This window comes from Dermacentor albipictus, chromosome 10 (genome assembly GCF_038994185.2).
Source record: "Dermacentor albipictus isolate Rhodes 1998 colony chromosome 10, USDA_Dalb.pri_finalv2, whole genome shotgun sequence".
NCBI classification, from domain to species: Eukaryota; Metazoa; Arthropoda; class Arachnida; order Ixodida; family Ixodidae; genus Dermacentor; species Dermacentor albipictus.
Genome location: NC_091830.1, coordinates 40791518 through 40804625, shown reverse-complemented (window position 1 = coordinate 40804625; position 13108 = coordinate 40791518). Strand labels below are relative to the sequence as shown.

The following is a 13108-nucleotide window of genomic DNA, read 5'->3' as shown; positions in this document are numbered from 1 at the left end:
TGAGCCAGTTAAGGCTTAAAGCAGTACGCTTGCGGGCTACATCCCCTACCACAGCCCCTCACTTCGCGAACTCTGTCGTTGTGTGTCCTTGTTTGTATGGTAGTGAGTGCACGGCCTAGTATATGGTAGTTGCAAATATTTGTGCATAGTTGCATAGAGCCCATCAGCTAGCCATGTACAAGTCGTTCAGCAGCAGAAGACAGGCGTACTCATTTACTCGAACACACACACTCCACACATTTGCCAAGGGTTGCATAGAATCCCCCCCCCCTCCCCCACCAAAAAAAGGACACAGCAGCCTCGCTTGCGGACATAAAACACGATTGGCCCAATATGTCCAACCGATTAAGCAGCTACCCTGCACAGTTGTCCGTATTCGGTGTATACCGCTGTTCAAGCATCTCTCGAGTATACTTCCAGATATCTCGCTTTCCCGTAACCACTGGAAAAGGAAGCAGTGCGGCACTTCTCTACAAAGTGACGAGCACCAAGCCCACGACTTGTGTTACTTCGTGTATCCCTGGGAAAATACCAAAAAACAGCACGCAGCGCAACCGATTGAGTCAGTATGCTCACAATCTCTCCATTGAAGTGACACGATCTCGCAATTGCAGTGACAAGTGCGAACAACATGAGGACGCGAGACAGCGCCCTGAGCAATGACGAGGTTCCCCCGCCCGCGTAGCTCCGTGAGAACGGGAAAGGGGACGAGAGTTCTCACATTCTAGAGGGTCGCGCTGGCGACGCGTGCTGCTTGGCTTTCGCCAGCACGAACTGACAGCTAGGAAGCCTCGTGAAAAAAAATGGAGACAAATAAGCGTGTGCGCGCAACGGGTCTCCCTCAGGTGTTTCGAATGTGACACCTGTGAGAACGTAAGGGTTTTGGTGAAACACATGCTTTCTTCCTTTCTTTCTTTGTTTCTTTCTTTACCGTCGACGAAGCAGTTGCGCTGCAATGTTGACGAGAAAAACAATAAATTAGCGAACGAAGCGCTCGCGAGATGCGCGTTATAGTGTAAACAAACAGCAATGTCACAGCAAAGTGAAAAGAAAGACAGCTTCCGGCAACACGCGTCGTCTTTCGTGCCTCCAAGGGCAGCTCTGACAAGATTAAAAGGGAAACTGAGAAAGGCGCAAAGAAAAAAAAAGGTACAATGGGCTTGAGCCGCCGAACGGCGTTTTCTTCTGAAAGCCCCGGGACAGCTGTATTCGACGATGGCGCGCTTGTTTCGCTTGACTCGATCTCGTCAGGCATGTACGAGAAACGAGACCAGATGAACGGCCTGCGTCGAAGCGCAAGAGGAATCAAGCGAACCCGCGGAGGCTTTTTGGGAAGCTCGCCAGGACAGATTCGGAGGTGTCACCGCGGTACGATCAGTCGGGGTCGCAACCCATCCGTATTACGCAACGTGATTTCGTTACTCGTGGCCAGTGTTTTAGCGCGCGCCCATACCGAAGGAGGCTAAACAGGACATACCGGGACTCGAGGAACAGACGGCCTCTAGGACTGATCGTCGTCTGTCCCAAAGTCCCTTTTTTGTACTAGCAGACGGTTCGCTTATTAAGACCACGATGAGGAAGGACGTAGCAACGTTATTTCGTTACGCGTGACCAGTGTTTTAGCGCGCGCCCATATCGGAAGAGGCTGAACAGGACAGACCAGGACTGGAGGAACAGACGGCCTCCCGGACTGATCGTCGTCTGTCCCAAAGTCCTTTTTTTGCACGCGCAGACGGTTAGGTTAAGACCACGAGGCGGAAGGACATAGGGTCGCAGCCAAAGCCGAAGCCAGAAGGAGCGCACCGTGCGCAAACGCTACCGCGGGCTCGTATTGAACAGCCTATAGTTGATGCTTTCGAGTGCGAACCGCGAACATCTTCAATCATAGCAGCAGCACAATGTGGCATTGTGTTGAGAATATCGCAAACACCGTGCGAACTTCTGTTTCTTGCAAAGAAGAAACCAACACGCATTCGGCGATGCGCGGGCGTACTGCACTATACACGACGTCAGAAAAGAGTAGTCTATTGGGCGAGCTACGTCTGCCTCGAAGCAAGGACTCGCGGGAGTCGAGGCCCCAAGGAAGGCCCGGATCAGCCGTCAAGTGCGAGCAGCTGGACATTGAGCGTGCGTCCTAAAGCCGGATGGTTTACGGGCTTCGAAAACGATCTTGACATTGCTGCTAATGGCCCTGTGGTCGCCAGCAGCGGAGAAGACAGGCTTTTGGCTGAGGCGATCTTCTGAGGGCGTCGATCTCATAAAAACAGGGATACATATACATGTACAAAAGGACGTGTAGTTACTCGAGACTCGTATAAGCGGGACTCGGATCATGCAAGCATCGCGCGCTGATTTGCTTCGGTGACTCCCAGCCCGGTTGGTGGAGACGGAAGGCCCGTAGGAAGCAGCAGCTGGATTTCTACGTGGGGTCTCAGGTCGCGGGATCCAGGACTCGATTTTGACTAAGGCTTTTTTTCGTCCGACTTAGCGGTGCCTTTCTAGACCTATGACACAGCTCGATTTTGGCAACAGAGAGGGGAGACAATGTACTGGAACGCGGATTTCGACTGGCTGACAGGAGTGGCCACGGCCGCTGGAGAGTCGGTATGGCGTTTAGGTGTTTAAAGGGCCCCTCACGAGGCCCCATAGTAAATTTTAGTCACACGCTGCAAGTTGTTACATGTCCTCTGGGCAGCGTTCTGCCGCAAAATGTTTTCTAATCGGCTCATTAATAGCAGAGATAGAAATGTTTCAGTGCTGCGAATCAATGATTTCAGCAGGCGGGCTCCACTCCCAACACCGCGCGGTGCCTGTGACCCAACATAACACAGCAACTGTTGCCCCGCTGAGATGGGGGGAAGTGAACCCCCTCTCTATACACAAAGCACGTGGCCGATTCGTGACACTTAAGAACACGAACAATCAGAGCGACCTTACAATCATCATGACCCTTTATGTCCACTGCGCGAAGAAGACCGTCTCTCAGCCTTGTCAAATCACTCTCGTCTTAAGCCGATTCCGCCCAATCCACGCAGATTCTCCAATCTCAGCACATAACCTAGTCCTTCACTGTTCTAGACAGCGTTGCCCTGTCCTTGGGAACCCATTCTATTTATATATTATAACTATCAGCAAGTGCTCCACGAAATTTACAGCGTAAACTTGGGCGACTTGTTTCAAGTTCGCTATGACGGCAACACAAAGACACAGGATAAACGCTGTCCAATGGCCTTCTTTTTCTGTGTCACCTTCCCATTTGCCGTCACAATGTCCTCTGCCCATTACGCGGCCTGCCCAGCTCAATTTGTTCTTTTCAATCTCAACCCGAATACCCGCTGCCCCGTTTGCTATTGCGTCCGCACCGCCATCTTGCTGCCTCGCGCAAGGACGCCGCTGATGATGCTGATTATGGACGCGGCAGGGTCCCCTAGCCGCCATGCTTGCTAGCGGCGCCACCTGGTGTTGCAGTTGCCTAACGCTGCTAACGGAATGGATGAGTGGTACGCATGCCCACCATACGCTCTTTAAGTAACATAAAAAAGGGCGAGGAACACGACAGAATGCAGCAGAATTGCGGTCTCCCTTATATACTATCTGCTTCCCACTCGCAAGAGCTGATTTGAATAATCGGTGGCTAATGGTGCACGGCGGGCAAATGGGACGTCAAGCAGGCCCCTTATCTCTCAAACACCTCTCCCGCAAGCTCCCAGCCCCATTTCATGCATGCGCGGGGAAAAGGAGCCGGGCGTCGGCAGGTAGCGATCAGAACTGCTACATAACGGTGAGAAGCTGTAGATAAGGCAGCGGAAGAGAGAGAGAGTGAGAGAGAGAGAGAAAAGCATTTGTCAAGTTGCCAGACTGACTAACACCAAAGCTGCCGCCTTTCAAGACGGCTGCAACCGGACTGCGTGCGGCAGTTTGTTCGCCAGCTCGCACGCGTAGTTTAGGAAGCCTTCATACGCACACGGGAAGGGCTCAAGCGCTGGCGTATAGGCACGCATGTGTAGGCTCCTCCGTAGCGTATAGTTGAGGAGACAGCGCGCTCTCGTGGCATAGAAAATCAGCTTATGGCGCGTAAGATTTTGACAACGATATCGCTGGTCACCAGATGGACGGGAAGTCATTGACCGCGGACATGCGAGCCAAATTGCGGACTTTTTTTTTTCCGGTGCGGAAAATGCGACGACAGAACGTTAATGAAGTAACGAGCACGACAGAATATACGGGCAAAATGTGAAGCAAGAGCACAAAAAAAAGAAAAACAACCGTGTATGCGAGAGAAAATAAGCAGACGGGACACGGACGGAAAGTAAAGCAAAAGAGCGACACAGACGACTAGCAGAAGTGCACAGAAAAAGTGAAGCAAGCCCAGATGGATGCTCATCGGTGCAGACGAGAATAAAGAAGAAGCAAACAAAGGAGACGAGGCTACGCCGACCGGACGCAAAAACTCAGAGACAGACGAACAGGCTGTCCAGACGGCGGTGGGGGCAGCCCATTCCGACGTCAACAGTCAAGCCTTCAACACTCGCCGCCAGGCGTTCTCCGTTTCAGACGGGCGTGTGCTGGGCGCGTGGAATAGCGGGATTGCAAAGCGTTCGGCACCACACTCAAAGAAGAAGCCGGACGAACAATCTATGACAACGGTAACAAAAGTGTCAGGGACGGTCTCGTTTATCCTGGGCTGAAGAAGTATGCGGAGCGCTGACCAGCGTCTGGCTCCCCCAGCCTCGTACCCTCTCCCAGCGATCGGTCTCCCCCGGTGACCTTTGACCCCCGCGGCGAGGCGTCCCGAAACCCCCGTGCTCTTTTAGGACGCCTCCTTTCGTCTATCAGGCCCTCAGCTTTCTCCTGTAACGCCTTTCCGTGCGCGTGGCTACTGTGCTCCGCTCTACGAAATCCATGCACCGCAGTCAAAGCTACGGATCGCGTCAGCCGCGCAGCCACGTGAAGCAGAAGAGATGGCCCACTGTCCAGACGTGCCCGTGCACTGTGTGCCGGTAATCCGGCCGTAATCCTTTCATCGATCCATCTTCACACAAGGGGAGGGATCAATGGCGGAAGTTTGGACGAACTCCTTTATCATTCGCTCGGTTATCGTTCCTGATTGGTCGACGCGAGATCCGCAGCTCTGAGTGTGCTGCACGGATTTGGCTAGACGGAGAGTCGCTTCACTGCGGCGGCGGCTTCCAATGAGGCATTTCCCGCCGCTTCTCAACCACGGAGCGACGTCCTTGAAGCCGGGCCAGAACTGCGCTCCCGCTATTACGAACCGTAGTACCTCCCACTATAACCGGAGGTCAGAGGTCAACACGCTGGCGCTACGGCTACGGGAATCGGCGACCTCACTGGGCGAGGCGCGGAACCACAGCTAGCGAGTTCCTTATAAGGCCAAATAGAACGCGGCTGTACTGGCCGCTAAACACCGCTGAACTATGATTTGGAGAGCTTAATCACAGAGGGCATTTGCTGTGCGGATATGTGGTTGGAGCTTGCACAGGTTCCGCCATACTTAACCGGAACACACTTAGAGAGGCCTTCTTACCTCGACAGCTCCTAATCCAAATACTTTGCAAAGGAGAAATCGTTCCGCTCAGCAACAGCTTCAGTAAATTTTATGCCCTCTCTTTTTGCATTGAAAAGAAAAAACTGAAAACCTAGTGACTCTAGAAGGCCGATTTTTTATTTGTGCCGTCAATTTTTTTAGAAGTATTCTTGAAGATAGCAATAATAAAAAGAAAAAGCTCAACTACCAAGTTTACAAATCTGTAACTCCGCACTTAAATTCGATATCAATTCTGTAAACCACAAATAATACATATAAAGCGGACAAAATGTGACGTGTCATCATACACCGCTCTAAAATATATACCACTAATTGTGAGACTTTACCGAAACTCTCGTAAACATCGTAAAGTTTCACGTAAGGTAAATTCATTATTAAGTTTGCGTGCTTTAGGTTCTCTAACAGATGCACTTTACAGAACTTCGATACCTGTGTTTGGTGCGGGGTTACGAATTTGTAAGTTTCGTGCTTCCGACCTTTTCTTTAAGTTTACAATTATTTGATAATCATCGTGCACAATTACAGGCACTAAACCAGAATTCTGCGTCCTAGAGTAACTATATTTCTATCTCAAATGCAACAATTCTATTTCAAACACTCCAGTCATGTGACAGCCCTGGTCTGTGACAGTCCAGGTCTGTGACAGTCCTGGTCTGTGACAGCATTTTTGTGCTTTAAATGTATTTGATTAACGAACTCCGAGTTAAATCTTTCTTTAAGCGCATGCTTTCTTTAAGCGGATGCTGCTCGAGATTTGTTCTTGTTGGGCTGCCTTAATTGAATATGCCAGCTTAACGCGTCTGCAGTCTAAACCACTCAAGTCTTGCTACTTAAAGCTTGCTTGGTTGAAAGTAAGTCACTAGATATTGGATTTCATCATTCGGTTTAAATCTGAAGGCGGCTGTACTGAATTACAGGGTCGTGGCCGGGTACAGTAAGTTACACCACTGGCTGTCGACACGTCTGGTTTCGGAATCAAGCACCGCTTTTAGCCTGAAAGATGTTGGTGTCTTGTATACAGGGATTCGAACCGACAACCTTGAGAGCACGAACCCGACGCCACTCTGTTCATGACTAGGTTCTGGACAACGTCGCCAGGTCCCTCCATTTTTTTTTTCTTTTGCGGGCAATCGCTAAGTTACGTCAACGATGACTACCTCGTAATTTTGCTTTTCTAATGTTTTAAATGTTCCCAGATATCTTCCTCGCTATTTTTGTAAAAACAAGAGCTTTAAATTGTCTCCTAGACGGGCGAGTCAACGATGGGAATGCGGTAAGAGAAAACAACGCCCGATTTTCCAAAACGGTGTTAGACCTGAAGACTGCGCTTCGCCTAGAAAATGAGCTTTTGATGCACCCCGATGGTTCACAAATAAGCCAGCGATGTGTCTTTAGAAGGCTACGGTGACAAGATGGGAGTGCGAGGCACTGTAATTAGCCAATGTCCCGCAATAAATTTTAACAGATCAATTTACTGGCTATTTGCGTCCCCGAATGTGTCACTAAAGCTGACGCTAAGACTTAAAAGTCGGGGAGGGGGCAGTTTTTAAAGGGACACTAAAGCGAAACAATAAATCAGTTTAGACTAATAAAGCATGCACTCATTTCAAAATAATAGTTTGATTACTAGATGAGAAAATGAAGGTCGAAGCGGGAGTATTTCAATTTTGCGCCGAAATCCCGACGCCGGTACGTCCGTGTGACGTCAGGGATTCCAAAGTATGTTTTCGCATTTGAGCCGCGTTGGCTGAGTAAAGGTTCCCGAAACTTGCTGCGTTTAATATTTGGTTCCTTTAGAACACAATGTAGTCAATCTCTACCGCTATATAAGTAGGTCCTAGTAGATGCCATCAAAATCCATGACGTCACAGCCACCATGTGTGGGGGCGTCAAGGCGTCGCCACCTGTCTTTCGTTCTTGCGCTTTTTCTGGCCTACCGAGCGTTTTATTGTGGTAAGAGTGGTGTTTTTAGTGTCGTAGAAAGGTAATTTACGGGTGCACAAGAAATCATTTTTAGTGTCCCTTTAAGGTGACCGAAAACTCGCTATATTTAGCGACTCCCTCGCAAGGTCACCAACACTGCCCTACAACACGGCCCCACAAGAACATTCTCCGTTGTCTCATTGCGCGTTAATGAAGCTATAAGAGTCCAATGTTCGCGTAAAAAAAAAAAAAAAAACACCCGACTCACCTGTATCTCCTGGACGGTCACCGAGTGGTCAGTGTAGTAGGCGAGCACGTCGACAGCCAGGGCGCGGGTCTGACGCAACTTGGAGGCCAGCAGCAGGCAGACGCAGCCCAGCAGCTGCAGCTGAGACTTTCGCGCCACCGCCACGGACAGGTACCGGTCCAGCAGGTTCATGGCCGTCGGGAACACCGAGTCCTCGCAGCCTTGTTCCTCGCACACCTGCGAGTTGAAAAATAAAGGAACGATGTTGCGAACGACCTGACATTGCCATCGTCGGACCGACAGTTTCGTGTCGATTCAGAGACTGAAATGAGTGTGTGTGTGTGTGTGTGTGGTGTATATATATATATATATATATATATATATATATATATGACGAGCCTCCAATGACGTGGAATGAACATGAATGAAGGCCAGTCGCGCCGACCCCCAACTGCAATTAAGCCTTCGGCTAACTCTATCGTGTGCCAGCAAACCTACTAATGTCACGACGTCACAAAAGTTCCTGGCTATCTCAGACTACTTTCGTTGCCTGCACATCATTATATATATATATATATATATATATATATATATATATATATATATATATATATATATATATATATATTTATATATATTATACGCATTACGTGGCCTGCCAACGCTCTGTCTTCCTATATTTCCCAACTCGAACGACAGCTTTCTAATCCATAGCGTCTTTTTGCTTGTTAATTAAGGCTGCACCTATACCGAGTGGATTAGCGTGACTCCGCTGACGTACGTGCTTTCTCGTTGAACGCCGCTTTAGAAGCACGTCGCTGGCAAGGCGCCCAAGAAGGCGCATGCCCGCCTGGGTTAACTCTAGTGCGTTTGTTGCATCGCGGTCTCGTGCTGCCATCTGCCATTCAGTCGGCGAACGACGGTCGTTGTGTTCGATTCCAGTGCTCACGTTTGTCTTTCCAGGCTTTTTCTTTGTTGCTTTTTACAAGATTATAAGTATGTCAAGCAATAGGTTTCAGACAAGATTACACGAACTAGCGCAACCGCTAGGTATAACTCGCTGTTCCCTGTGACTAGGTGTCTACGAGGCACATATGACGCTCAAAGGGCTTCAGACAAGAGGCTTCACGAAACACCGCGACCCCTAAGTATAACATCGTGTAGCAAATAAAGGCAGGCAATTGAAAGGTAGCACGTATTGTCCTGCACATATTGTCGCAGGCATCACGAAAGTCCCGCTGCGATTGCCGTCAGAAGCAACACCAGTTACCCGCCTGGTTTCCCAGTACCCTACTGGTCACTATCTCGAAGAACTGGTCTCTCAGAAAAGCTCCTACCACACTATAACGGTCCTTACCAAATTTTTTGCGCCGCGTCGTCGAAGTCACCTATGAGATTGCTTGGGTAAAACCTACGGCGCCACCTGCATGTGTGATGCAGACATGCATGATGCATGTCTGTATGCATGTCTGCATGTGAATGTGGTACGCAGCTCTCGCCGTGTGCCACGTTCGGCCTCATTCGCTAATACCATTCTTAACTATGCACGGTCAGTGGTGGAACAGCCATTTCACATTTTCGGCGCAGGTCCTGGCGCGGGCAATGAGCAGACTCGGTGCAGTAGCAAGCCCTTTTGGCGCAGGGTCAAACGCACGTGCGCTTACCAAATACCATGCACACTGTGACTTATATATAGTCGATACGTTGTGGAGGCGGATGTGCGCGAGGCTTACACCGCAAGCGCGGCCAGGAAATGACGTGGCGCTCTTCCACAACAAGAAGCGCTACGGCAGGTGCGTTGATAGGGCGCAGAGAAGGCATCAAAGAACAGATCGTCGACAAACGCGTGTATTATCCCAAGATGCCACAAGGTGCGTCAGTCACGGCTTGTGCGCAAAGCCTCACAGCGAGACAGATCGAGCACGCGCGCCTGCGCTGAACGTCATGCAAAATACTCATGTCATGCCATGCAAATTAGGGAGCTCTCGTACAGGCGCCGCAAAAGAATAGCGTCATCGCCACTACGCATGCGCGAGATGCAAATGGGGTTTTGCGTTTGCGTCGGCGGTGCCATTTCCTAGAAATGAGGCAGCGACCCAAACTAGACGCAATATAGTTTTGCGTCAACGAACATGGCGGCACTCATCGGAGTGGCGGGGCTCTCGCCGAGTACCACATTTGACCTCCATTCGCTAATACCATTCTTAAGTGTGCCCCACGTGCGATTTTGATCGCATCGGCTCTTTTTCAAAGCCCCGTTATTATCCATTAGCATCGAAAAAGAGAGATGAAGGAGAAAAAATGCAGGGAGGTCAACCAGACGAGCGCCCGGTTTACTACCACACACTGGGGGTAAGGGAAAGGGGAAATAGAAAGAGGAAAAGAGGAAGAGAGGGAGCACTTAGTGCACGTGGGATGATGCACAGGGACACTATAAACGGTCTCTTAAACCGATGCACTTCAAGTAGTATACTAGTGCACGAATCGCTTTTCGTGCCAGTGCAGGGTGTGGTCACTGTCCAAGTATCTTTAACTAAGAGAACGGCCTCAAGTCCAGTCGGTACAGAGTTGTCCCGAGTGAGAAGGAGGCGCTGTACGTCGTAGCGAGGGCAAGCTACGACATCGAAAAAGCTTGCCTTTAATCCTAGGATGTGCCATCCTCCTACGGCAAACACCGCGGTACAACGCAGGTTCGATGGACACCGAAATAAAGCGCCAGCAAGACAGTACAGCGGCACTACACTGTACATCAATCAGGGAAAAATTCCGCGAATGACCAACCGGACAACTTCAGCGGGCCCATAGAGTTTCTCACTATACAGTCAGAAACTCTGTGGACAGGCCTCTGCTTCCTTCTGTGATGATGATAGTGTGCTGTCGCTTTTAATTTGTTTTACTAGCTGCGAAGCGTCGACGGAAAGAGGGTTTCGCTCTTACGCATGCTTTGGCGCAGGCTCGGCGCAATTTTCCGCTAAAATGCCGTTTTGGCACCGGATGGCGCAAAGGCCAGCTCTCGGCGCAGTTTGGCGCAATCGGCGCCCGCTCTTCCACCACTGCATAGTTCGCGTCTGGCGACTTGATACACACATAACCTAATACGTAGTCCCACCCCCCTCTTTTCCTTATGCACGACGCCGTTCAGGTGTCAGCAGACTGCGCTAGACTGCAACAGTGCGGTCAGCAGCAAGTTCCTTCCGTTCTCTCTCTTCTATTCGTTTATTTAGATAAACGACCGACTGCTATACCGTGCACATTTTGGATGCTGCTTTGACTGAACCTCTTGTTTCTTTTCTTGTAAATATTTGTAAATACCTGCTTTTGTGCAACAATATGATAGAGCCCTACGCCTGCAAGGCTATCGTGAAAACGATTAGGAATCTCTCCACAACTTAAGAAAGATTACTTAAGATCGCAAAAAACAAAAACAAAAAGCAACGCTGAACTGAAGCCAGACGCTCCTGAAAACTACGCTCGTGGGCTGACGTACAATATGTCCGCCGATACATTGCTTCAGCTTCGGCACAGTACTGTGTTGCAAGCTTTTGTTTGATTTTCTTGCATACCCCATGTGCCTTGGCGGAGATCAATTTTCCCGAAAAAAAAGGAAAGGAAATTATAGTGACCTTTCATTATCGGAATGCCACTGACGGGGCAGTGCATACTACGTACCGTACGCGGAACACAGTGCACTAAAAGAAAAAAAAAACGACCGTTATAAATCACGGATTGCTCATCCGAGGCCAAAGAAAACCGTCATTCTCCGCCCCCGCAGCGTTCGTACGTCAGTAGCTGCAGACGAGGTCGTCAAGGTCAAACCGATCAACGTGAGCTGGGTCATTTCGTCGACGCGAAATGTTAACGACAGCCAACGGCGTTAGGGACGGTAATGTACTGGAACAATTCCAATTTATTAAAACGAGAAGTGACAGTCGCCGTACGTACAGTGCTCACGGAATGAAACGCGTCAATTTAGGCCTAACTAATGTGCATACTTTCATTTACACTGGCTGCAGTTCGTGACACATTGACGTAATTTTGGCGCGTACACTTAAATCGGAGTCCGCGTCACCTTTGGTGACCAGATCCCTAGCGACATGACATGGCACTCTTGAGTACTTTGCACATATGCAGGGTTCTACTAAATGCTCCCTGTCGCGTTTCATTCCGTGAGCACTGTACGTCCATAAAGGGATGGTAAAGGGCAATGCTCAGTTACGTTTAGTCTGGTCAACTACGCTTTCCACACTTGATCTGCATTCGCCGGGACTGGGCTGGTCATTACGGCTGCATGCAAGCCACAGCTTCAAGACGTCTTGCGGGCGAGGATACGAATTGATAGATTACGTCACGATCATCACGACGTGGCGAGGGCAAAGAACCGAACGAATGCTTAATGTCTCAGTTTGATAATCTGAGTTGTTTTTTATCGGGCCAACTATTAATTGTGCCCAGGAAGACGAGCAACACAATTCACATAGCGCGCAATTCTGTTCGCTACAATACCCGGTGACAACATTGGAGAGTTTTCAAATACAGTGCATGATAAGCGGTTGCACTGTACGCGTGCATATATATATATATATATATATATATATATATATATATATATATATATATATATGCACGCGTACAGTGCAACCGCTTATCAGTTACAAGCACTGAAGCACAAGAAAAATAACACGGAACACGTTCCCGCTACCTATACATCATCAACCGCCCCACACACATTCTCTGCGATGTGAACAAACCACTTATTCGTAAATAAAACCTATATATATATATACTCTTTTAGTCTTGTAGAGCAGCTCAAAAAGAGCAAAATAGGAAGGTGGAAGGGGAATGAAATGGAACGGAGAGCAGAGTGAGCCATTCCTCTGTTCTGCGTTCCTTTTCATTACCCCTTCCACCTTCCTTTTTGCTCTTTTTGGGATGCGCTACAAGTTAAAAAAAAGTCATAACATACCAACTCACCCAAGCTACTACGCTTTTGACGCATATATAGAGAGCGCCTACTATTGCATGCCGATACCTACGCTTGGAAACTGTTAGGCTGCTGAGCACGAGGTCGCGGGATCGAATCCCGGCCACGGCGGCCGCATTTCGATGGGGGCGAAATGCGAAAACACCCGTGTACTTAGATTTAGGTGCACGTTAAAGAACCCCAGGTGGTCAAAATTTCCGGAGTCCCCCACTACGGCGTGCCTCATAATCAGAAAGTGGTTTTGGCACGTAAAACCCCATATATTATTATTATTATTACGCTTGGAAACCCAACCATTTCGAAGAGATAAGCATGACGTCAAAAAAAAAAAAAAATGGCTGTAGCTTAGCTAAGGTTAGGCCCACGATGCGAAGCATACTAGCCTTTAATT

The 13108-nt window shown here is 49.1% G+C and overlaps 2 protein-coding genes across 4 annotated transcripts in view; one reads left to right on the top strand and one right to left on the bottom strand.

Moving 5' to 3' along the window:
• LOC135907341 (uncharacterized) overlaps positions 1-13108 on the top strand; it is a 118143-nt gene that overhangs the window by 19763 nt on the left and 85272 nt on the right. The window lies entirely within an intron of this gene.
• Positions 1-13108, bottom strand: part of LOC135907343 (G1/S-specific cyclin-D3-like) — a 62614-nt gene that overhangs the window by 43121 nt on the left and 6385 nt on the right. For both annotated transcript variants that reach the window (XM_065439028.1, XM_065439029.1), the window contains exon 2: positions 7758-7973. In XM_065439028.1, coding sequence (XP_065295100.1) covers positions 7758-7973 — 216 coding nt within the window. The remainder of the gene's footprint in view (positions 1-7757; positions 7974-13108) is intronic.